Source organism: Lissotriton vulgaris, chromosome 5 (genome assembly GCF_964263255.1).
Source record: "Lissotriton vulgaris chromosome 5, aLisVul1.2, whole genome shotgun sequence".
NCBI classification, from domain to species: domain Eukaryota; kingdom Metazoa; phylum Chordata; class Amphibia; order Caudata; family Salamandridae; genus Lissotriton; species Lissotriton vulgaris.
Genome location: NC_141693.1, coordinates 418958609 through 418983368, shown reverse-complemented (window position 1 = coordinate 418983368; position 24760 = coordinate 418958609). Strand labels below are relative to the sequence as shown.

At 46.8% G+C, this 24760-nt stretch overlaps 1 protein-coding gene across 4 annotated transcripts in view; it reads right to left on the bottom strand.

Moving 5' to 3' along the window:
* Positions 1–24760, bottom strand: part of MAPK8 (mitogen-activated protein kinase 8) — a 585436-nt gene that overhangs the window by 98356 nt on the left and 462320 nt on the right. For 2 of the 4 annotated variants that reach the window (XM_086921791.1, XM_086921789.1), the window contains exon 8: positions 19724–19795. The exons of the other annotated variants lie outside the window; for them this stretch is intronic. In XM_086921791.1, the coding sequence (XP_086777917.1) occupies positions 19724–19795 (72 nt within the window). The remainder of the gene's footprint in view (positions 1–19723; positions 19796–24760) is intronic. 4 annotated transcript variants of the gene reach the window in all.

Genomic DNA, 24760 nt, shown 5'->3' with positions numbered 1-24760 from the left:
AGTAGAGGAGGAGGTTTGCATTCTACACTAAAAACGATACTAGACTCAAGTGATTTTTAACAAATAAATAAATGCTCATTTGCTCTAAGTGTAGTAGGTATGGCTTGGTAAGACTGTTCACATTCCACCAAATATAGCAATAAGTTTCTAGACAAATCGTGGATTCAAGAAAATGTTACTTACCTTCCGTAAGTATCTCTCTTGCGGCTAATTTATCTTTTGGCAGATTCCTCCTCTTCTGAATATACCAGGATGCGGACTAGGATCTGGAAACCTGTTCAATAGCTCATCCATGATGGCAGGGACACTAGCTCTACACTGGAGCCAGAAACAAAACTCTGTCAAGTCACTGGATTCATAAAGTGCACACCCTACTGCCCTGTTGTCAGTTTCGCATCCATTTTTCCAAGCTCACGAGGCGAGCAGGATAAGAAATATAACAATTTGAGAAGGTGCCATGCAATATTCTTGCTCGGAACCTTATAAACACTTATTATTTTTGACCTTTGTTCAAGATGGGGGGGTGGGTAGGATCGGTGAGGAATGTGCAGGTAGACACACAGTATTTACCAGAAATATGGTTACCGAAATAAAGTAAGGAAAATGGCCCCTATCCTTTAAGCATCTGTTCGTAGTGGATAGTGCTGTAGAGTCACATGCTCTGCATACTCCTGCCATCTTGTGTTGGACTATGATGTTGGCAACTTGTTTTACTTCAAAGAAATCTTTTGAGTCACTAGGTATAGTGACTCATCCCCTAGTTGGTAGTGAGCATGGGCAACAACTCCATTATTTGGGTCCGCACTAGGGATGCGAGTAAAATGGAGAGCTAAGATGCATAAATGTGTATTTAATGAAAAAGAAATTAACACAGTTATATCCAGACACAACCAGGGAGGTGGGTGTGCACATGTGAACCTACAGCAGTATACGCTACAAACAGATGCTTAACAGGCTAAGTAACATTTTCCATTCCTAGCATGCGTTACTGTGGATACGCATGCTGTGCAAAGAATGTAAAGCAGTTCCTCCTCATAGGCGGTGGCTAAAGTGAGGGTGATGTAAATGCGAGAGGTGCCGACTAAAAAACCACTCTACAAATGTCACCTAATGGGATGTTACCCAAGAAGGCCATATATGCTGCATTCTTTCTGTGTAGAATGAGCTCTAGGTGTTTCGGGACAAGTTATTTTGGCCTTTTGATAGCACGTTTGAAAACATTTACCTATCCACCTAGAAATTCCTACCTTTGATATGGATTGCCCTTTATGAGGATTTGCAAAGGCTACAAACTAAGCATGTTTTATGTCCAGAGTACGTAGGGCTCTCTCTGCTAAAGAGTTGGGTAAGGGAAAAAACTGGGAGTACTACAGTTTAAGGAGGAATGGGGAAACTACCTGGGGAAGGAATTTGGTATTTGTCTTGAGAACTACCCTGTCGTTATGAACCAATATAAAAGGTTCTTGTAAAGTGAGAGCTTGTATCACAATAATGCTGCATAAAGAAGTTATTGCTACCAAGAACGCTACTGTCCAGGAATGTTAGTGTAGGTCACAGGAATGTACTGGCTCAAATGGGGGACCCATGAGTCTGATGAGTACAACATTAAGATTCCAGAGTGAGGCTGGTGGGACTCTTGGAGGAATAACCCTTTTAAGGACCTCCATGAAAGCTTTAACCACTAGAATGCAGAAAAAGGAGGAAGGCTGCCAATTCAGCATTTATGCGATTGCCGCCAATTGCAAATGTATAGAGGTATATGCTTATCCTGCCTTTAGTAAATTAAGTAAGTAGGTAATGATGTCTTCAGTAGAGGGTTAAGAGGGTCAATGTTTTTTACGGTGCAGTGGTGGACAAACCGTTTTCACTAGGCCGCGTAGCAAGTACATGTAGTGGGTCTACGAGACTCCTTCAGGATGCCCATACATTCTTGAGGTAAGTCTAATTTGCCAAATTATAAGACATAAGACCTTAGGTGCCATATCTCATGATTCAGTTCTTTAGGATCTGGGTGTCTAATCTTTCCTTGGGCTCTAGTGCGGTCCACCCTCTGGGAAAGCTTTTCACGTGGACCTTTCTATTAGGGTAGAGTACCATAGCTGGGCCACTAATGAGGGTTCATGAAGTTTGCCACATAATCCGTACCACTTGTGGAAAGAGTGGAAGTGGCGGAAAAGTGTAAGCAAATGACCAATCGATCCACAGACAATTGCTCGTGGATTTGTTGGACCGTCCTGTTTAACAGGCTGGCAAAGTTGTTGTCCCGAACAACTACCAAAAGTACCAGAGGGTCTAAAGTTGTTGTCCACCACAGTCAAGTATTCCAGTGAATACTGTGGTGAATGGCGCAATGCCATAGTGACTGTGCTAAGTGACATTGAGGGAGCAAGTGTGTTCCCTACCATTTTTGAAGGTAGTACAAGTCAGTCCTGTTGTTGATCCAGATGAGGACCACTTTGTTGGAAATAAGTGATAGGGAGGATTAGCAAGCAAGTTGGACTGCCAAAAGTTCCAAATAGTTGGTGTGATAAGCTTTCTGGTTAGATTCTATAAGCCTTGTACTGTGAGGTGCTTGAGGTGAGCTACTCACCTGGTTTGGAAGGAGTCCTTGGTAATGGTCCTTTGCAGAATAGGGTCCTAAAATGGCCTGCCCTGTAAAACATTGTAGCTGCTCTATCACTAAGAGAGCGAAGGGCGCCAACACTGGGAGATCTCGCCTTACTCCCTCCACCTCATCCTCTGTGGATGTGTGGTCCTCTCTTGGAGGTACTGTAATATTCAAGATCGGTGTCATCCTGGCCGTTATCGGCAAAGGGATATTTCTCGGCGTGGCAGGAGAAGCAGGCTGGGGTGGAATGAGTGGCTGCTCTTGTGGAGGTTCAGGAAATCTTCTCCTATAATCCTGTAGCATGGCCTGCAGTTCCTGAACTAGAGAAATGGGCACCTGAATTTCATCTAGTCTAGGCTGAGGGTGCGGGTGGTATTTGTAGTGTTCATAATGCTGCCTAGGAGGGGCATATAGTAAGATTGTCAGTACTGCTCTTTGTCATCATCTTCCTCCTCGTTTTTCACCGGAGCTCTGAAGGACCGTGTGCATCCCCAAAAGGTTTGTCATTATCCGATTCTTCTATGTCCAATAAGTGACTAGGTAGCAAAGGTGAGACCTTGCTTGGAGAGGTCACTTCAGGCCTTAAAGCAGTTTTTATCTTTTTAACTGTAATCTTCGTCGATGGTGATGTGAAGCTAAACTGGGGCTTTGATGTTAAGAATTCCCATGTAGACTGCGCTGTGGTCGACGGTGCTGCAGTAAATGATGTTGCAGTTGATACAGCTTTTGAGACTGCATCGTGGTCGGCAGTGTCCCTGTCAACGGTGTCTTCGTCGACACAGTTGAGATGAACTCTGCAGTCAATGGTGAATAGTAGAAGAGATCACATGAGTCGAAAGAATGGGAGCACTAAAAGCCGCTGTTGATGTCCTCATGGATTAGACAGTGGCGACCATCATCTATTCCACCGTCGATGGTGATGGCGTCGTCAACGGTTTGAGGAGTGAGAATATTTTAACTCCCCTTTCTTCACAAATGCAGTAGTGTGTTGGGAGGCGGCTGCCCCTGTGGTGAAGAGCTTAAGTTTCTCCTTTCGGAGAGGGTCCTTATGATGCACAATCAAGGCCTTTCTACTCTGCTCAGAAGCCCCATGGTCAGAGGATCTAGGCCTTTGGTGGGGTCCAAAGATGAATCCATGTCCTCAGAAGAGCTCTATTTTTTACTTCTGTAGCCACTTAAGTTGCCTCCCCGCTCTGTCTCTCAAGGTTTTAGAAGAGACTATGAGAACAATCTTGTACTCCTTTAACTGATGTTGAGGGTAGAGACAATAGAGAGTGTGTGTGGATCATCCACATGCAGCCTTTTCTTCCCACAGGACTTGCAAGATAAAACTAGTTACTTACCTGTACACTATGGTTCTCCAGTATTATATTTCATAGATTCACATGCTTGTATCTTCCCTGTCGTCATGGTAGGAGTCTCCTGGTAAAAGAATAACCATAGCAGTAGAGGAAAAACTGCCTCAAAACCATAGAGAAGTATAACAATAGGTAACCTCTCCTCCTCATTGTGTGGTCCAAACCACAGCCAATCAGCTGCCAGCACCAACATACACCATCCCCAGCAGAGCCACCATACCTCAGATTTCCAACAGCCCAAGAGTGAGCTATGTAAGAAACCAGAGATAAAGGCGATCTACCTAGAAGAAAACGGGGAGGTGGGTGGGCACATGTGAAAGATAATACTGGAGAACCATAGTGTACAGGTAGGTAACTTGTTTTTTCTCCAGTATTGTATATTTCATAGATTCACATGCTTGTATCAGAATAGATAGCAGTCCTTTTCCAAGAGCTTTTCTAGGCTAGACCAGACCCCCTTTGTCTCAGGGCTCTGCGCCATAATTTTTTTTTTTTTTTAAGAAAAGGACTCATTAAGAAATCATGCAACAACTTTTGCCATTTAAACAACATTTGTGTATACACAACATTACAGAAAAGTAATTGAAAAGAGAAAAAACATATACCTTAGTTAAATAGGTGTCGTAGAACTGCTTGTCCCACTGCTGCATCTGCTTTCCATTCTGTGCCCAATACAATAATGTTTGGTAAATGTATGGACATTTGACCAAGTTGCTGCTCTGCAGAGGTCTGGAAGCGATACGCCTGCTAGCAATGCAGTTGAAGTCGCCATCTTCAGTGTATCATGAGCACGTACCCTTGTGCACAAATGTTTTCCCGCCTTTTCATGACAGAAGACAATGGCAGATGCAATCCATCTAGAGAGGGCGGATCTTGAACGAGCCAAACCTTTTCTTGGTCCTGAATAAGCTATATATAATTGATTTGATTAATGAAATGATTTTGTTTTTTCAATGTAAAACTTTAGACATCTCCCAGTGTGTAGAGCTTTTTCTGCCGTAGTGGAAGGATTCTTGAAATATGTAGGCAGGATCACAGGTTCATTTAGATGAAAAGAAGAAGGTATTTTAGGGACAAATTTCGGAGTTGTTCTGAGAAGCACCTTATCCGATCTGAACTGTATGAAGGGATCCAGAATTGAGAAAGCTTGAATTTAGCGGACTCTCCTAGCTGAAGTGAGAGCAAGAAGCAAGGCTACCTTCCATGGAAGAAATTGCAACTCAGCTTTGTGAATTGGTTCAAAAGACTATGTTAAACTGCCAAGGAGGCGGAGGACATTTAATTGGAGGAAATTTCCTGAATAAGCCTTTTAGGAATTCTTTAATTAGACATTGAGACCAAAGTGATGGACATCCTGGAGAGCTACGGTATCTGGATATTGCTGCTAATTGGACTTTTATTGAAGAATGAGAAAGTCCCGATCTGGCCAGTTGAAGCAGATATGGAAGAATTTGCTCCGGTGAGGAATTAAAAGGATGAACATTATGTGAAATACACCAGTTACAGAATCTTTTCCATTTTGCTGCATATGTCTGGTTAGTAGACATTGCTGTAGAATTTGCCAGAATATCACGACATTCTTGAGGAATATCTAGGGAAACTCATGCTCCAAAGGTTCCAAGCTGACAATTTTAGAGAGGTCAATTGGGGGTGAAGAACTTGGCCCTTGTTCATGGAAATCAGAGTCTGGATCATTGGAAACTGTATCCTGGGCTCCACTGATAATTGGAGAAGTTGTGTACCAAAATTGCCTCGGCCAGCCTGGGGCTATTAGGATTATGTGGCATGGTTCTGATCTCATTTTTCTCAATATTCTTGAAATTAGAGGGAAAGCATAAGCAAACATCCCGGTCCATCGGAGATGAAGAGCATTCCCCCCCTTGATCCTTTTTGTGGGAATCTGCTTGGGTAATGTTTGCATTTTTTGTTGTTCTGAGTCGCAAATAAGTCCAAATGTGGTTTGCCCCATAGATTGAATGTTCAACGTCGTTGATGTTCAACGTCGTTGGTCTTGATTCCGTTCCCACTCGTGGCAAATGGCGGATGATCTGCTTAACAAATCTGCCTTTGCGTTGTCTACCTCAGGAAAATGCTCCACCTGTAGAGCTATGCTGTGACGTAGAAGCCAATAACAAATTGTCTGTGCCTGAGCAGACAGGGGCTGAGACCTTGTGCCACCCTGTTTCAGAAGATAGAACATCGTTGTTGTGCCGTCGGTCCTTACCAAGACTGATGAACCACGAATTCTGGAAAGAAAGGCTTGAAGACCCAGGAAAACTGCTTTTAATTCCAAGAGATTGATGTGAAGTTTTGCCTCCTGAGGAGACCAATGGCCCTGAATCTCTAGGTCTTTCAGTGCGCTCCCCAATCTTGCAATGAAGCACCTGATGTCATGACGTAACTTGGAGATTGAGGTTCGAATAGTAGGCCCGTTGTCAAGTTGCTCCTGATACCCCACCATGACATTGCCCGTCTGATCTAAGAGTTGACAACTAGTTTGTCGTCGAATGAACCTAGAGCTTGAACCCATAGTTTGTCTAGGGATTCTTGAAGTGGCCTCATATGCAAACGTCAGTTGGGAATCAATGGGATACAGGGCGACATCATTCCCATTAAAGATTTGAAGATCCTGATGGAAGTGGACTTTTTTGATTTTATTGATGCTGTCAGATTTAGAATCTTTGTTATGCGTTTCTCTGAGGGAAACGCTTTCACTTCCTGAGTTTTCAATAGCGCTCCGAGGAATTAGAGAGACTGTGTCGGAGTAAGGGAGGACTTCTCTCTGTTTATTTGAAGGCCTAATTTTCGGAAAAGATCCATACAGATCTGTAAAGACTCCTGGTACGATGTTCCTTTTATCAGCCAGTCGTCAAAATAAGGGAACATTCGGAGACCTTGCTGCCTTAGATTTGCTGCGATCGGAGCCATACATTTTGTGAAAACCATTGGGGCAGATTTTAGGTCGAACGGTAAAACTTTGAACTGGTAATGGCGCCCCGCCACCATGAATCGCAGATACCGTTTGTGTTTTTTGTGGATTGGGATATGGAAATATGCATCCAAAAGGTCTCGAGAGACCATGTAATCTCCTCTGCGAAGTAAAAGGAGGATTTCCTGTAATGACAGCATGCAGAACGAGATTTTCTTTATGTATTTTTTCAGATCTCTGAGGTCCATTACCTGTCTCCATTTGGAAGATTGTCTTTTCTTTATGAAGAAAAAGTGCGGATAGAATCCTGTCCCTTGGTGATCTGATGGAACTTCTTCTATTGCCCCTTTCATTATGAGAGTTAACATTTCTGCCTTGAGGGCTGAAAGATGATTTTGATTTCTGCAGAGAGGTGGGCGTTTCGGAGGTTTTTGTGAGAATTCCAGGGTGTGACCCTGTGTTATGATGTCTAACACCCATTTGTCCGATGTTATTGATTGCCAATGATGTAGGAATTGAGAAAGGTAATGGAACTGTGTGAGATGAGACGGGGTCGGAGGCGCCTGAAAAATGTCACTGTCTTCAACCAGAATCTTGTGCCTTTCCTCTTGCAGCAGATTTTCTCCTCCCTTGCTGCTGAAAAGATGTATTAGAGGATCGATACTGTTGATTGGAGGAGAACTGACGGTAACCCTGTTGATGGTACGGTTGGAACCTGTTCGATTGAAAAGAGGAACGTTGCTGGAAATGTCCTCTCGAAAAGACTGATAGCGACCTTGTTGCAAAGATCCCAAAGCTCTACCAGTATTAGTGTCTGCTTTTAACCCTTGAAGCACTTCGTCAATGTGTTTTCCAAACAGGCTTTCTCCATCGAAAGGCATGTCCATGATTTTTGATTGGACTTCAGGCCTAAAAGATGTCGATTTGAGCCATCCTTGCCTACAAGGAGCAACCGCTCCAGCCATTTGACGAAAAGCTACAGACACCATGTCCATCGCAAAATCTATGGACTCAGATGCTGCTCTGGCTCCATCGTGCAAAATTGTATTTGCTTCCTCCTTTTTGTCATCTGGGAGATGCGACAGGAATGGTGCGATGTCTGATCACATCTGTCTGTTAAATCTACTGATAAGTGCCATTGCGTTTGCCACCTTGATCGACGCTGCCGCCATGACTGCAAAGCGCTTTCCAATACGGTCCATTCGTTTAACCTCCCTTATCAGGAGGTGCTACGCAGGCTGTAACCGGATTTTCGGAGCGTCTTTGTGCCGCCTGAGTAACAGACTCCAGACGAGGATGTCCAATTAGGCATGCAGGAGCTGTCTCCGGAGCGCGGTATTTCTTATCCAGTTTAGGAATTGATGCTGGAACCGATGCCAGATTTCCCATCAATTTTATTCCTTCATCCCAGATGTGCTGGATAATCGGGATAGCCCTTACCGACTTTCGAGATGACTCTTTGAAGTCATAAAGGAAACATTCACTTTCTTTAACCGTCATATTAAGCTCAAATCTTTTTGCAGCCTTTTCAATCAAATCATGAAAGCTGGCTATATCCTCCGGCGGAGAACTCGCTTGAGGTAATGGTGACGAAGGAGAAGTTGGAACGATGTATTGGTCCCATTCATCCCCAACTACATCATCCTGGGGAATCTCTCCTTCAGCTTGATCTGCTTGATCTTCATGATCAGAATCCATTAAGTCATCCCGAATTGTTATTATTTTCGGAACAGCAACTCGTTGGACTGGAGGAGCAGACTGAACCACTGGCGTTACTTTCTCAGGTTGAGGAATACTTGCAGGAGTAGGAGCAGGGACTGAAGCGTTATCCTCTGGAAAATGGCGGTAATAACTGTCTATCATGTGCCTTAAGTCAGAAATTAAAGATACAGGCACCGACATAGACTCCTCCTGAACATTGGGACTTACTTCCTCCTCTTCTTCATAATTATAAGCTTGATGGAAAGACTCATAACGTTTTGGGTCTCTTACTGGCCAATCCTTAAAAGAGAAGTGCTCTTGAACCTCTTGGAAATCCTCATCCTCTGAATATTGACTCTTAATATGTAGCTGCGAGGGGCTATAGGCAGCTCCATAAAGCCCCTCCTCTTCAGATTCCTGGCAATCTAGCATAGTGGATGGAAGCAGCGTGGAAATCTTGAGAGTGGAAAACTCTACTTTCCTACTAGTCGACGAGCCCGTCAACGGGGTAATTCTTTTAATGGATATGAAAGTGGAAGTCATCATCGTTGGAGATCCAACAACTGTCAGACGATTTTCTCGTCGTCGACGGGACCAATAATTGGATCATCGACGGAGTCGTCATCGTCACCGTTGTCGACGAGATAGTCGTCAGGGTAGTCTATGGCTTCGTAGGCGATCTGTTAGGAATTTCCTTAGTTTTCTACGGCGGCAACGACGACGGAGTCTTCTTTTCTGAAGTAAGCTTGAGAGGAGTTGGAGAAAGAGAAAAAGAAGTTTCACCTTCTTTGGTTTTACCAGATTTCTGTCTCTTTTGATCTCCTTTTTCCTCAGAGGACTCTCTCTTATGCTTTTTAGAGGATTGTCCTTTGGCTTCACCATCAGACTCAGAGTCTGTAGCTTTTTTCTTTTGAAGCCATAGCAATAGACTAGCTTCTCTATCTTGGAGTGCTTTAGCAGAGAAGGTACGACAATGTTTGCAGTCCTTAGGAACATGCTTGGGATACAAGCAGTACAAGCATTCCTTGTGTGGGTCTTCAGTGATGTGATGTGAATTGACACTTGTATAGCGCGCTGCCACTCCAAGGAGCATCTTGGCGCTTCGATTCCTGGTTGTCAGTTAACAGCTGAGTGTCATGGTAAAGCTACCTGTCTGCGGGGAGGATCAAAGTAACGCTATGCATCCGGAGTCTGACCGAGAATAGATCCATGTTTTTAATAGTTTTCTGAATTTCAGAAAACAATCTGGCTTTGCCACAGGATCTGCAAGATCTGAAGAGTCTCTTTTTGGAGCCTTCAGACCTTCTGAAGAAAATCAGTACCTGACTTCCAACTGTAGAAGGTCAAAAGTTCAGAAGAGAGTAAACTGAGCTCAGCTCAGGGAGACTCCTTCTCACACGAAGGCGGTTGGAAATCTGAGATATGGTGACTCTGCTGGGGATGGTGTATGTTGGTGCTGGCAGCTGATTGGCTGTGGTTTGGACTACATAATGAGGAGGAGAGGTTACCTATCGTTATACTTCTCTATGGTTTCCAGGCAGTTTTTTCTTCTACTGCTATGGTTATTCTTTTACAGGAAGACTCCCACCATGACGACGGGGAAGATACAAACATGTGAATCTATGAAAGATACAATACTGGAGAATTGAAGAGGCCTTTCTTAGAAGACTCAGCCATTGTGGATGTAAAAAAGTTATAATATACTGGAAAAATCTGACCAAAGCTCAGGGTGACTCCCTTCACACAGTGTATAGTAGGACAGCTGAGGGACTCCGCTTCTGTTGGGAGTGTTTTAGAGGGTGCTGTTGCCCGATTGTTTAAAAAGGACATAGATAGGATGTTAACCTGACTTTGCACTGCCATTATGGCCTATGATACTAATTCATAGTGCTTTACTATCGTACCGTGGGACCACCACTTTGATGACATGGAATGATTTAAGCATGTGAATCTATTAAAGATCCAATACTGGAGAATATGAGGTTAGAATATCTATCGTAAAAAAAATATATATTACTGAAGGAAACATATTCTTCTGATGGATATTTCCTGCATTCTCCTTACCTTTTGAATAGGAACCAAAGCAGCATCTGCCAAAGGTGGAGGATGGGCTGAGTTGAATTACACTAGAAGTCCTGAATGACAGGGCAAATTGAATGGTCCTCCTGCAGACTTGAACATGACAGGAATGTCTGGTGAAGGAGAAGACAAGCACCAATGAAGTTCAACACTCACTGGAACACCTCTTAACAGCATATGGTAGTAATCTTTGCTCTGACGGCATGCCTGCAAAAGCCCACAGGAGGATCTATCTTGGCCAGTGCAGAACACATTTTGATGCACAAAATGATCTAGATTGGCAAGTTTAGTTGCTGAACTGCAGTTTCTTTTTACCACTGGAGTTTCCAACAAAATGCTGGTCGCTCGCCAAGAGCTACTTAATCCAATTTATGTAAAAACTAAGGACATCTTTTCAGCCAATTATGAAGTCTCCTTGAAGGCCTCTACCTGCTGTGGGTCAACAGCAGATCTGCAAAGTCAAGGCATACGAGGCCAACCTTGGAATTGACTGCGATTTGGCGGAGGGAAGAGGAGTCAGATCCTTTGACTGCAGACTTCATTTCTCGCCAGAGCAGAAGTGACAGAAAGGAGAATAGTCCCATTTTGACTTCTTATGCCTATGGTGAAATTTGTCTTTTGACTTGCCTGAGGATGGCGATGGGCAGCAGAATCAGGACATGGAGAATGTGCGAACCTTGGACTTCAGCGTACAGTCTCCTTTTCTTTTGCTATAGTGACATACAGATTCACTTGCGCTCCCTGGTGGTCTTCGGGTATAATAATAAACACATTGCTGGACTTAAAGCCTTGCTTGAATGCGGACACCACAGTTATTATGCAGGTCGATAACAGACTTCTCCTTGCAGTTAAGGCACAGTTTGAAACTTGTGATGTTCAGGGGGTGGGTGGCAGAGGGTTGAGGGTGGAAGGCAACATGGCCAGCATGGGCTACTGAGCCTCAGCTGGGGGGGTGTGGGGGGGGGGGGGGGGTTGTGGTAGTTTGCCTCTGATGTCCCAGTGTCCTTCCTATTATGGCTCTGCAACTTGGGCAAAGTACAACCCCTTCAGGACTTGACTCACTGTGATGGCAAGCAGTTACTGGCTTCTCAGGGATGGAGCGTGGTGGTGTGCAAACTCAGGACTCAGCCACAATAACGGAGTGTCCAATCCAGTGCTCTACTTAGATAAGAAAAGTATTTTAATACACAAACTTAAACAAAAGGAATACCACAAAGATAATATCTGCAGCCACAAACTTGAGTGACTGTACCTTGGCTACTGCCATCACTTCCCCTTCTTCTGAGGTGCCCTCGAATCTCTGATAAAGGTACCCTAAGGCAGAAATTCACTGTGCGGATGAATTAAGCATTAGGTCGAAGCGCACTCTGTTCAATTCAATCCCTCTTTAAACTGTCTCACTACACGCAGATCTCCGTGTCCATTTCAATCTCTGGGAAAACTGGGCACTGAAGTCTCGGATCTCGTCTAGTTCTAAGAGGAGATGTACTAGGGTCAGATGTATCCTGCGGTTTAAGTCACACAGCAGGAGGATGGGCAACTGATGCTACCCTATGTTTCCATCCAAGTCCGTTGTTATTGGATACAAGCAATGGCTCTTGGAATATGCTGGACCCTTTTCTGGGACACTCATTGAAGGATAGAAGGTTGGACACCACACAGGTTATAGCTGTACAATATCAGAAGAGGGGCACACTTCTCACATGCAGTGCTTGGAAATCACCACTTGTACAAAAAGTTTTGGTGGAGATGACCACCCCAGAGACAGTTCTTGATTCCGTGATGATGTGCGTCATATTAATTACTTTTGATCATCAGTGGCAACGTTCACCACAGGCACAGCTCCACTTTTTGCGGGAGACGGACACAAGTGTTGATGTCAGCAGCGTGAACTGCTATAATCAGTCTTCCTTGCTCAACAACAAAGTCAGTAGAACAACCTGCAATTTCTGTCCAGTACTGCACTCCTGCAATGAGTCATCAACGTGATTCGAAGATCGCGATCTGCCTGCCACTCCTTGGACAGGGTTAGCGGACTGCAGTGTACCTTGCAGTAGCACATAGAAGCGGAACTTCAGAGGAGTACACCAGCAGGCCTCCGCTTTACTGACACAGATAAAGTTCTGGTCACAACTATAAATTCACAAAATACGGTTTGTTGCGACAATCGCAACACATTTAAACCTATCACAGGGACAGCTGTCAACTATCTGCCTCATGAGGGTAACTGACATTGATTTGAAAGAACGCTTTGGCATCAGTAAGACACCAACAATACTTTTGAGAACAGAGTTCTGTACCTGTGTCCAAGGGAACAGAAAGAAAGGGACAGACCTAAGTCCACATCTGGGGCACTGTGAAGCTGTTGTGTAGTCCAACCTATCACCGCACAGAGCATTTGCTAAAAAGTTCTGTATCCAAAATGGCACCTGGGAAATTCACAAGATGAGGAACCGACAGTTAGAAGTATCCACCAGAAGCTAAAAAAGTACCCACAAAAGAAGTATTCCAGCATTCTTTTCGAAGTTTGGATATATGGAACACAATGTGGCTCTACAGCATATTCTAAATAAATATCTTTTTGCAACATTCTTTATAAAGGTGGACAACAATTAAAGCACTGGTTCATATTGCTTCTATTGCACATCATGTTTCCCGTAATACTCTGCCATAATTATGATCAAGCCCACAAGTATGCCTGTAGAAACATATAGCACAGATCTCCACCTCTGATCTTAAGAATTCACAATGAACATTTTAGGAGGGTCTCTGGAAGAGGCATTACTTAACATAAAGACCAACCATTCAGAGAAAAATACAGAAAATCTTTTATCTGCAAAGTGAACACATCTTTTTAAAGAAAGCACTGGAATATATTTAACAACCGAGCCAAAACTAAACATACTTCTTTGGGAGAAGCCCTAGCATTGTTTCAGTCTGCAGTGCGTGCTTGATGTTTTTAAGTACTATATGTATGGGAAGGAGGTTCTTGTAACCGACAAGATGGAACAACAAAGGCTGAAAAGTGGTGCGCACTGTAATTCACTTGTGGAGATTAGGTGATTTAGTGAACGGTTGACTGATTCTAAAACACACAAGGCAGTGACAAAAGGTAAAGAAACGCACTCTTGTAAAATGGACCACCGGGAGCATAAGAGCTGCAGTGTGGAAGTGGTTACACATACTAGCATGGTTAACTAGGATATGAATGGGACTTTGTCACAGATATGAAACTCTTCATAACCCATGGTCTTTTAGGGTTAGTTGGTTAGAAACTGACAGCCATAATGAACAAGTTACTTACCTTCGGTAACAATATCTTTGTAATAGACATATATTATTTATGGACTCCTTACCTTAGAATTACCCCCAGGCGTCAGACTAGATCCGGAGAATTTTTCTTCAGCAACACCCCTGCGTGACGGTAGGTGGCGTTGGTCAACTCCGCGTTCGTCATTGACGTCATGATTGCCGGAATGACGTGCGGTTCTCCTTAGACGCAGCCCCTTCGCGCAGACGTCAGTTATTTGCACGACATTCCACGCCAGAAGCGCAGAGCCATGCAAGACACTGACCACTGGTGCATAAAACTAGGGCCCTGAAATGGAGTGCTTTACTCTAGAAGTCAGTTTGCAGAACGAGGAGGATGGGTGGGGTGGTAAGGAATCCATAACTAATATAGGTCTCTTACAGATATATCGTTACCAAAGGTAAGTAACTTGTTCATCTGAAAGAAACTATTTGTTATGGATTCCTTACCTTGGAATAGATACCCCAGCAATACCAACACCGGAGGTGGGTCTGTGAACCAAGTTCTCACCAGGAATTCCTGAAGAATGCAGCGCACAAAAAAGCGGTCTCAGCAGACTTGGCTGTCCAAGCAATAATGTTCAGTGAACATGGACAACGAAGCCCATGTGGCTGCCTGGCAGAAGTCATGAAGAGGGACTCCATGCCCCATAGCAGCAGTGGCTGCCCTGGTGGAATGGGCGCGCAACCCTACTGGAGGTTCCTTTTTCGCCAAGCTCACTCACCCTGCGAGCAGAGGTGATGGCAACCAGAAAAGCAGTCTTTAAGGTCAAGAGTCTGATAGGGCAATTATGTAGCGGCTCAAAGGGAGCGAACATAAGGTAAGTCAGAACAAGGTTTAAGTCCCACTGGGGCTTTACAAAAGGAATAGGAGGAAACAGGTGAGTAATGCACTTAAGGAAACACTTTACAATAGGGGACTTGAAAAGAGAAGTCTGATCAGGAAGGCGAAGAAAGGCTGAAATATAGCCCATGAGGGTGCCCAGAGCAGAGCCCTGCTGGGCCAAAGAAAGTAGGAAGAGGAGAACCTCAGAAAGGGGGGCAGAAAGAGGATCCACAGCCTTTGCTGCGCATCATGCCACAAATTTGTTCCATCTACAGGCGTATACTGTTTTAGTAAAGGGATGCCTGGCTGCCAAGATAACATTACAGACTTCAGGAGGAAGGTCAAAGTCTGTCAACTGTCACCGCTCAATCTCCACGCAAGGAGGTGGAGGCTGGACAGGGTCGGGTGGAAGACTGTCTCCGACTGCTGCAACAGAAGATATTCCCGAAGGGGCAGTCTGATCGGAGGATCAATGGCCATGTTCAGGAACTCGGGATACCAGACTCTTTGTGCCCAGTCCAGAGCCACAAGAATTACTTGGGCCCAGTCGCGCTTGATCTTCAGCACTCTGGGCAGAAGTGGTATAGGCGGAAAGGCGTACAACAGACCGCAACTGCGACGAAAACAGTTGCCTAGCAAGCGCCGCCTTGGAAATTCCAATGCTCAGAACTATTAACATTGCGCGTTCTCTTCGGTGGCGAATAGATCTAACCAAGGCTCTCCCCACTGCTGAAAAAGACCTTGCACCGCCTCAGAGTGAAAACGCCATTCGTGATCCTTCAATACCAAACAAACAACTGCCAATACTGATGCTCTTTCATTCATCCCAATTATACCAACAACCAAACGACTTAAACACTTTGGTTGGAAAAAATGTGAATTTTATTTTTCTTGCAGTTGTTTGTCTGGTATTGATATATTGGTCCGGCCTTACTGATTAAGGGCCAAAACCCTTTGTTGTTTCTATTTGTGATCCATCAAGCACCAGCGGCTGAGTTAGTCTGCCCTGGTGTTCAGTGAGCCTGCCAGGTGTTGAATTACCAGGGACATGCCATGATGTTCCAGCCACTTCCAAAGACTAAAGACCTCCTGACAAAGGGTCCACAACCCCAATCCGCCCTTTTGTTGCAATACCACATGGCAGAAGTGTTGTCAGTGAACACCTGCACTACTCTTCCTTTGACAGAAAGAAGGAATGCCTTCAGTGCTAGACGAATCGCCTGGAGCTCCAGAAGGTTGATGTGGAGCCCGGACTCTGTCAGAGACCTCTGATCTCCGCTTCTCCCATGTAGCCGCCCCATCCCATGAGTGACGCATCTGTCACCATTGTGAAATCTGGTTGGGGAAGGGAGAGGGATCTGCCGTTGACCCAATCCTGGTTCATGAGCCACCACTGCATCTGGTGTGCCGTCCCCGCCGAGATCTAGACCACATCAGACAGATTCCCTTGGTGCTGCGCCCACTGGAACTTTAGGTTCTACTGCAGAGCCCGCATATACCACCTGGCATGATCCACCAGCAGGATGCAGGAGGCCATGAGGCCCAGCAGTCTCAGGGTCATTCTCACCGAAATCCAGGATAGAGGCTGGAACATCAGTATCATAGCCCAAATATCCCGGACTCGCTGTTTGGGAGGATAGGCCCGAAACTGTGCTGTCTCCAGAACCATTCGGATGAAAAGGAGCTTCTGAGTAGGGTTCAGGTGCGACTTCGGCACATTGACTGTGAACCCCAGCGAATGCAGGAGGTCCACCATAGTCTGGAGGTGGGCGACGACAGCCAGGGGTGAGCTCGACTTCAACAACCAGTTGTTGAGATAGGGGAAGGCTGGAACCCCTGATCTGCGCAGATGAGCTGTGACCACTGCCATCACTTTCGTGAACACCCAAGGGGCACTGGTAAGGTCAAAGGGGAGCACGGTAAACTGAAAATGATCATGGCCTACTGTGAACCGTAGGCAACGCCTGTGGGCTGGCAGGACGGGGATGTGAAAATAAGCATCCTGCAAGTCCAACGCTACCATCCAGTCTCCACGTTAAGGGCAGACAGGACCGGAGCCAATGTCAACAATTGAACTTGCCTTCCGGAGGAAGCGGTTGACGTCCCTTAGGTCTAAGATAGGGTATTAGTGCGCTTTACAAGTCAAATTACATTTACATAGGGTAGGAGCCATGACCTACTCTGGCACACGGACTCGCTCAACAGCTCCCTTGGCCAAGAGAGCCGTAACTTCCTGACGGAGAAGGGCCAAGTGATCCTCCCACATGCAATGGAGTATAGGTGGCATGGAGAGAGGGGTAGTCTTGAAGGGGAGGGAATAGCCCCTTCGCACTAGCTGCAAAACTCAATTGTCTGACGTGATGTTGTGCCAGTGGGGGAGGTGATGGCGGATCATGCCGTACACTGTGGACTCTGGGTGGAACATGGTGGGGAATCCCTTACGTAGCCACAAAAGGGGCAAAAAGCAGACTGCATGGGCCAAGAGGTGGTAGCGAGGCCCAATGATCTGGCTGTAGCCTAGAGTCCTTCAAAAGCTCAAGCACATTGTCTGTCTTGTCGCCAAACAAGCTAGGGCCATCAAAGTGCATGTCCAAAAGAGTCGATTGGACATCACCCGAGAAGCCAGTGGACCTCAGTCAGGAGTAGGGTCTCAGGGCTACAGACGTTGAAATCGTCCTGCCTAGCGAGTAGGCGGTGTCCTCAGTCAGGAGTAGGGTCTCAGGGCTACCGACGTTGAAATCGTCCTGCCTAGCGAGTAGGCGGTGTTAAGCCCACAGCGAATGGTGAACGTTGCTGCATCCCTCCCCTCTGCGACTGCACAGGAGTACGGCCCGGGCCTGCTCCGGGCACTGTGGCAGCACCTGTGCAAAAGTGTCCCACAGAGAGTGGGTGTAACGGCCCAAGAGACATGCAGTGTTCACCGACCACAGTCCTAAGCTGGCGTAAGAAAATATCTCCTTCCCAAGATGATCCAGCTTCTTCGATTCCTTATCTGGAGGAGCAGTAGGGAATGCGCCTTTGGACTTTGAGGCTTGGACCACCAAGCTCTCAGGGGTAGGATGTTGGGAGAGGAAAATGGGGTTGGCAAGGGTGTGGCGTCGGGCCTATCCACAGGAGCCCCCGTGCTGGGCTTGGATCAAGAGAATAATCATAGAATGGCAGCAGGGGTTCCAAAGAGGCTGCTGCCGGTTGAAGTACCTGCCACCATAGGTTGCTCAAGGCCCAAAACCTCAGCAGCCCTACGCAACACCGCAGTGTAGGAGGCTCATACCAAGGTTTGGGGAAGTATCCAGACGACTGGCCTCACCTAGTTCCTCTCTCCAGTCCGGCTCTTCAAGCTGGTCTGCCAAAGGGTCAATAGACCCCTCCCAGTCCTCCTCACCCTCTTCTGGCTGCCACTCAGGGCTATAAGGAACGCCAGGATAGAACAGAGGTACAAATGTACCAGTCGGTGCCGGTATCTGCGTCGTTTGGTGCCAGTACCGGCGTCGGTCCGGCTCCCTGTCCATGTCAATGGAGAGGCCAGGGTCGATGCCGGCTGGGGACACAACTGGTGTCAGAGGTTGCGGAGGGCTCGTCGATGGATTAGTCGCCGGAGGTGTTGTATGGTCGACCGCCGCCAATCCGGATCCAGGCTTTTATCCCTGGGAGCCCTGCGGCGCCGGGGCAGAAGCCGCTGGCATTGAAGGCCTAAAACGCCCAGCAGAGTCCATGGGGCCTAAAGGCGCACCGGTGGAGTCGGGCTGGCCAAAGATGAAGTGGAGCTTCGGAGTTGGGCAGGGTTAGCTACGAAGTTGGGCAGGGTTCGCTCTGGCAAAGGGAGGGAAGCTCGGAGCTGACCCAACAGCTGACGACCTTCCACGTCTTGCGTCAGCCGACAGACGTGGAGAAGGAAAAAAGCGACAGAGCTTCTTTGCCATCTTCTTGTGCTTCAACTTACTCGAAGATGAAGACTTCGAAGAGTAGTGATGGTGGTGACTCCGCAACCGATCCCGGGACCTCCCTCTCGACCGGGACCTTGAGTAGAGGGGACCTGACTGCCGGGCCGCAAGATGTTTTCGGGACCGCTCCCGCAAAGACTTCGGGTTCATGGCCCGACATTCGGAGGATGATTTCGGGTCATTGTCGCGCTCCAGGCACATGAGATGTGGGTCGGTGACCAACATCAACTTGTGACAGGAGTCACAAGGTTTGAAGTCGGCCCATTGATGTGACATCCTTGCACCAGGAGGCGAACGACTCTAAAAAAGAAGAAGTCGACAAAAAGTTAAAAAAACTCCAGTCAAAAACACTAAGGCTACCGCTCTCTCCGGATCTGCGCTGGCTGGCGCGGAAAAAGAAAGAAAACCCTGACGTCAGCGCGCAGGGGCGGCGTCTAAGTAGATACTGGGATATCAGTCTGGCGATCACGATGCAAATGACAAACGTGGAGTCAACCGATGCCACCAACTGATGCACAGGGGTAATGCTGAAGAAAAATTCTCCGGATCCAGTCTGATGCCTGGGGTAATTCTAAGGTTAGGAATCCATAACTAAGTCTCTTTCAGATGTACTGTGTGAATCCCATGGTTGGAGAACAGGGTCTTCTGGCAGTGGTATGGATTCCTTGATTGATGCACAAGTCCTTCTGTTGCATTCAGGCATTGGTGTGGAGAGCTCAGTCTACAGTAAAATTTCCATGACAGTGAATGAGAAGTGTTTCCCTAAAGCAAAGATTTTCACTATCCCCCCCAAAACCCCCCCTCTGGCAATAGAATGAAAAAAGAAAAGATTGCTGTTGTCTTATCACAAGACCACTGGCGTTGGGAATTCTTTATTATAACCTCAGTGGCCCAAAGTCAAATTGGGAAATAGGAACACAGTTGCACATTTTGACCTTTATCCGCTGCATCTGAGGCGCACGGTAAGGATACGATCTGAACCGGGAAATAAGACTCCACCTTTGATCATCTCTCCCAAGATGCACCCAACTGACCAAATGTCCACTGAAAACAAAAGGGAATGGAATTAACAAAAAAAAAAGGATCATTTGAAGACCAAGAAGGTGCAGACACAAGACAGTGATGAGAAAGTGGCATAAAGAGCAGAATAAAAGAAAAGAGTGATTAGAAGGCAAAATAATTTGCTACTGTAAAGGAGGAAGACACAGGAGTTCAGAAAATGCTGGGGAAGACCGTCTCAGTGGGATAAGGAGATACAACAGGTCAACTGATTGGGCACAGTGGAGATGGTAGGTATGAATTTCAAGTAAGGACAAAAGGGTAGGCGTGGATGGGAGGAAGGGATGGAAAAAGTAAACAAATGGAAGGGAAAGAGATGGGGGAATAAAGACATTATGGAGTTTGATGGAAATGTAGAGGTGGTCTTGTGATAAGAGGGAGAGGTAGGTGGTGTTGGGTGCGCATATGATAGGGTTGGAGGTTGAGTACAGAAAGCTATATGGGGTAATGAGAGATCAATGAAACTGAGGAAATACAACAGATGCAAGTCATAAGGGAAAATCAGTTGTGTGGGTCAGAAGATCAGAGGAGAAGTGATTGAAAGTGGGGAACAATGCATGGGAAATCAGGTGAGAGCACAGCTTGTCAACATTCAATTTGAGAAAGGGCAAAGGGAGAGAACAAAACACCTTTGGGTAGCAAGAACTGTACTCTTACACTCAAAGCTTTCATAGTTACCATTATGTAGAAATAGCACAGCCATGGACCCAGTATGGAAACTATGCCAATTCTATTAGCCAGCCAGACCTCAAGCAATTGTGTTCTTACTCCACGTTTTAGTCCCAGGTTGTACGTTTCTCAAAATGCATGGAATGTAGTCAAATTAAAATTTTACAATAAGTACACTTTGGCTTGGCAGGGACTGAGGGGGCAACTGGTAAAGAAACATGCCATGCCTCGGGATGCAAGAATAGGAGTTAGTAGATCGGTACAGACTCCTACATACAAGCTCAATACAATTTAAAGATGTGGAGACTCAAAGGTAGAAAAAAATATTCAAAGGGACGGAAAACGAGACACCAGAAGAAAACAAAAGGTTTCTCAGCAGGTGTTGCCAAAACTGTGGATACTGATTTCCAAAGATAACACTAACGCACCAATTAAAAGGTTCTTCTAATTAGTTAGTCAGCACCAAAATAGAATGTTCCCTATTTACTGCGGCCCTTTTCACCTGGTAAATTCATGCAGGTTTGACTTAACACTTATCCGAGAAAGAAAAAAAATAAATTACGCTGTAGGGAAGAAAAACCATACTGACAATTCAAATACCTCTGCAAACAGTTGTTTGCGCTGGTGTCTGAATTTTACAAGGCACTCAATGCGATGGAGAGTAGTCTAAGTAATTAAAAAAAATAAACTCTGAGGAAACAGATCATGCCCCTTATTTTAGATAGAACAGCCTCCTAAGATCACAGGTTTTGTGATCAGTAGCACTGAGAATACTAGGAAGGCAAAGGAAAACATTCTAAGGGGTATGATAAACATTTCCTAAAACCCTTCGCTGGAATCCATGTTAGCGGTGTGGCTACAAATTGTTCCATTCCCTGCAATCTTAGAGCGCTGTAACGTTTAGGTGGAGAAGGGGTGGGGGCGGTCATATAGGAAGCTGGCTCTGTATATACTATACCAAGGTAAGGTATAGTGTGCACAGAGTCCAGTGGAATCCCAAAGGTAGGCAGATAATACCTTAATTTATTTGTGACAGTCTGGGCGAGCAGTAAGGCTTTGTCAGGGGGTAGTGTTAAGCGTTTACTGTACACACTCAGGCAAGAAATAGTGTCACACTCAAAGAATGAACTCAGACAAATTTGCTTGTATAAAAATATTTAGTCATTTGATTTCTAGAACCAAGCAAGGCCTGGTGCAGGTAAGTGAAATAATACTTTGCAGGTATATTGCAGTATAAGTACAACTGAAATGCAGTTGGATGCAATTGGTTTGTTTACAGTTAAGTCAACAGTAAAAATGACTTTACAGTTACTTTTGAGACTACTTTGTAGATTAATTTTTAAGTAACTTTTTCTACTCAGTGCGATATGCCTAGATATCACACAGACATTTCCTAGAGAAAAGTTCAATAATTCAGTTTTTGTATATTTGCTGTTTTTCAAGGTTTCATACAAACCAACTCCACACACAAGAATTTTCAAAAGAAGAGCAGTCAAAGCAATCCTGTGGGAGGAAATTAAGTTACCGGTTTACAGTTAAGTACTTGTTTGTGGGAGTTGGGTTTCTGGGGTTAGAACCAGGGTGCCGACAGGGTCAAGGATGCCCTCTCGAAGCAGCCTCAGCAACACTAGGGCGGCCGGGTGCTCAGGCCCAATGTTATCCAATGGGGGATAGGGGTCCTCCGGTTGGTGGTTGCTCACAAGCAGGCCACAAGGTTGTGGGAGCAAAGCTCCTGGACTTGGAGGCGCTAGGGGGCGCACGGCGACATGGCTGCCTGAGAAGCAGCTCCGTCGGGCGATCGCCAACTGTGGTGATTTTCGCCGCTCCCGCCTGTACAACCGGCCCCCCGATCGCCTAGCAGGATGTGCGAAAAGGCGGAGCACATGTCGGGATGAAATCCAGCCACCGGCGACCAAAGACGACCCTGCAGTTCGCGATTAACCGCGGCGAGGAATCGGGCGCCTGACAAGATGGCCGCCGTGTTGGGACAGGCACACAGAGGGCGAGCGGAGACGGATCGCCACACTACTGTCCAGGAGCGGAGACGAATGGCGGAGGTAGGACTCTGAGGGCTGTCCTCCCCGCTGCCCCTGCCTTCGAAATTGTGGCGCTGAGAAGCTCATGGTCGTCATCTCCAGGCATTGGAGGCGCTGCCTGACAAAATGGCGGCGGCAACACGAAGAACGCGGGCAGAATCGAGTGTTCCCTGACTCTTGTGGCAGTGGCGAGACACCAGCGGTAGCCTGCTGCAGCGGAGGGGAGATCAGCTACTGAACGAGTATCCAGCGTTGTGCACAGTGTGGAGCGCTGGCGCAGAGGTGGACGTCTCCGCGCTGCTGCAGGGTGAGTGCTGCTGGCTGCTGGAGGTTAGCGCTATGAGGAGTGAGCATTCTACGGTGAACAGTGCTGCTTAATGATCTGAGTGGGCTAGCCTCTAAAAAGGAGACCTGTGGCCACTGCTGACAGACCCCATCAGCCCAAGTGTGCAGGTTGCTGCTTGTTCTTGCGCCAAGGTGGGTGCCTGCAGTGTATAGCGTGTCCTCCAAGGCGACCACGTGCGAGACGGCCCATCCTGGTGGGGCGCTCGCGTACCCAGACCCTACAAACCGGCGCGGACTGCGCGGAGAGATAACGCCTGGCACACGTTTGATCTGCGGAGGCATCGCACCAACGTGGATGGCTATCTGCCCAAACCACTGAGTAGGAGGGGAGCGCGCTAACTATAGAACATCGACACGCCACCTGGGTGCCCAGGAAGACCTGTGATATCCACTGCCCTGCGGACTGCCACGCTGGGACCATCACTCTGCACGGTTGGGAGGCCAGAAGTCCACCACGAGGAAAGGGTCGGCTAAGCGGCGATCGCCCCAGGGGTGAGGTTCAACACGGCGTCGGCGACCAGACAGACGAGGGCTTCTGGGTCCACATACAGGAAGGCAACCTCCCCAACCGCGAGCATGGGCAAACCGGACAAACACCAACAGAAGCTGCCTTTCGAGACGAAGAAAACGCAGAAGTCCACTGACGGGGTGTTGGAGGAAGAGGCAGATCAGGCGCCCAACAACAACATCGAAAAGATCCTGCTAGCGATACAATCAAACCTGCAAGATATTAATGGCAAGTTAGATAACTTAACTTGTAGAATGGACACCATGGCAGCGCGACAGGAAAAGCATGGGGAGAGGCTGGACGAGGCCGAAACACGGATATCCGCGGTCGAAGATGAGGCGCGGGCCTCCACCTCAAAGTGCGCGGATATGGAAAGGCTACTGGAGGTTATCAAGGCAAAGGAGGAGGATTTAGAAGCGCGCTCGAGGCGCAACAACGTACGGATCACGGGCCTGCCGGAGTCCACCAACACAGGCCGCATGGAAACCTACGTGGAAACACTGTGCAAAGATCTGTTCGGAGCTGAGGCCCTGTCGCCCCTCTTTATTGTGGAGCGTGCGCATAGATCGCTGGCCCCGAAACCACCACCCGGTGCCACGCCGAGACCGATTGTTGCACGTATCCTCAATTATCGCGACAGGGACACGATCCTTCGGCTGGCGAGAGAGAAAGGGAAGATCCAGCATCAAGGGAACTCCTTGGAATTCTATCCGGACCACACAGTTGCGGTCCAGCAGGACCGGAAGGAATATACTGCAGTGAAGACCAAATTGCGTGAGATGAACATAGTCTACTCCATGATGTATCCAGCGCGCCTCAGAGTGGTATGGAAGGAAAAAGCGACAATACTACCGACTCCGAAAGCAGCACAAGAATTTGTCAAAAGGGTTCAGCGAGAGATCAGAGACAATTTGCAAAATGACCAACGACGGGACTCGGACTAACGGTGAGGGGTTGTTTCATGGTATGCCACTGGTGAGTGTAAACTTCAGTTATTAAATCATGCGTTCTAGCATGGCCTTTGATTTCCGCATTTGCTAGACTGCTGAGACTTGTTTTCCAGTATGCCCGGTGGTGGGATTGACTCAACATGCGCAGAGAGCCTGGGTGTGGAGGCTCGGTTGGGGCTAAGAGGCCTCTGTTCGGACATGAGGCTCACTACTACTTTTGCGCTGAGAATGCACTGCCACTCATGCATATCACACAGGGCGGTGTTGGCATACGCAATGAAGTGACACTATCACCCGGAGGCGATTACTTACTGCAGGCAACTGCACGATTGGCGAGAACTGCCCCTTTATTTGAAGCGCTCTGCTTGATATGATTGCACTATGGGAGGCCTCGGTCACGAACTGTGGGTGAGCCCCGATACACTCTGTGTAAGGGTGTGAA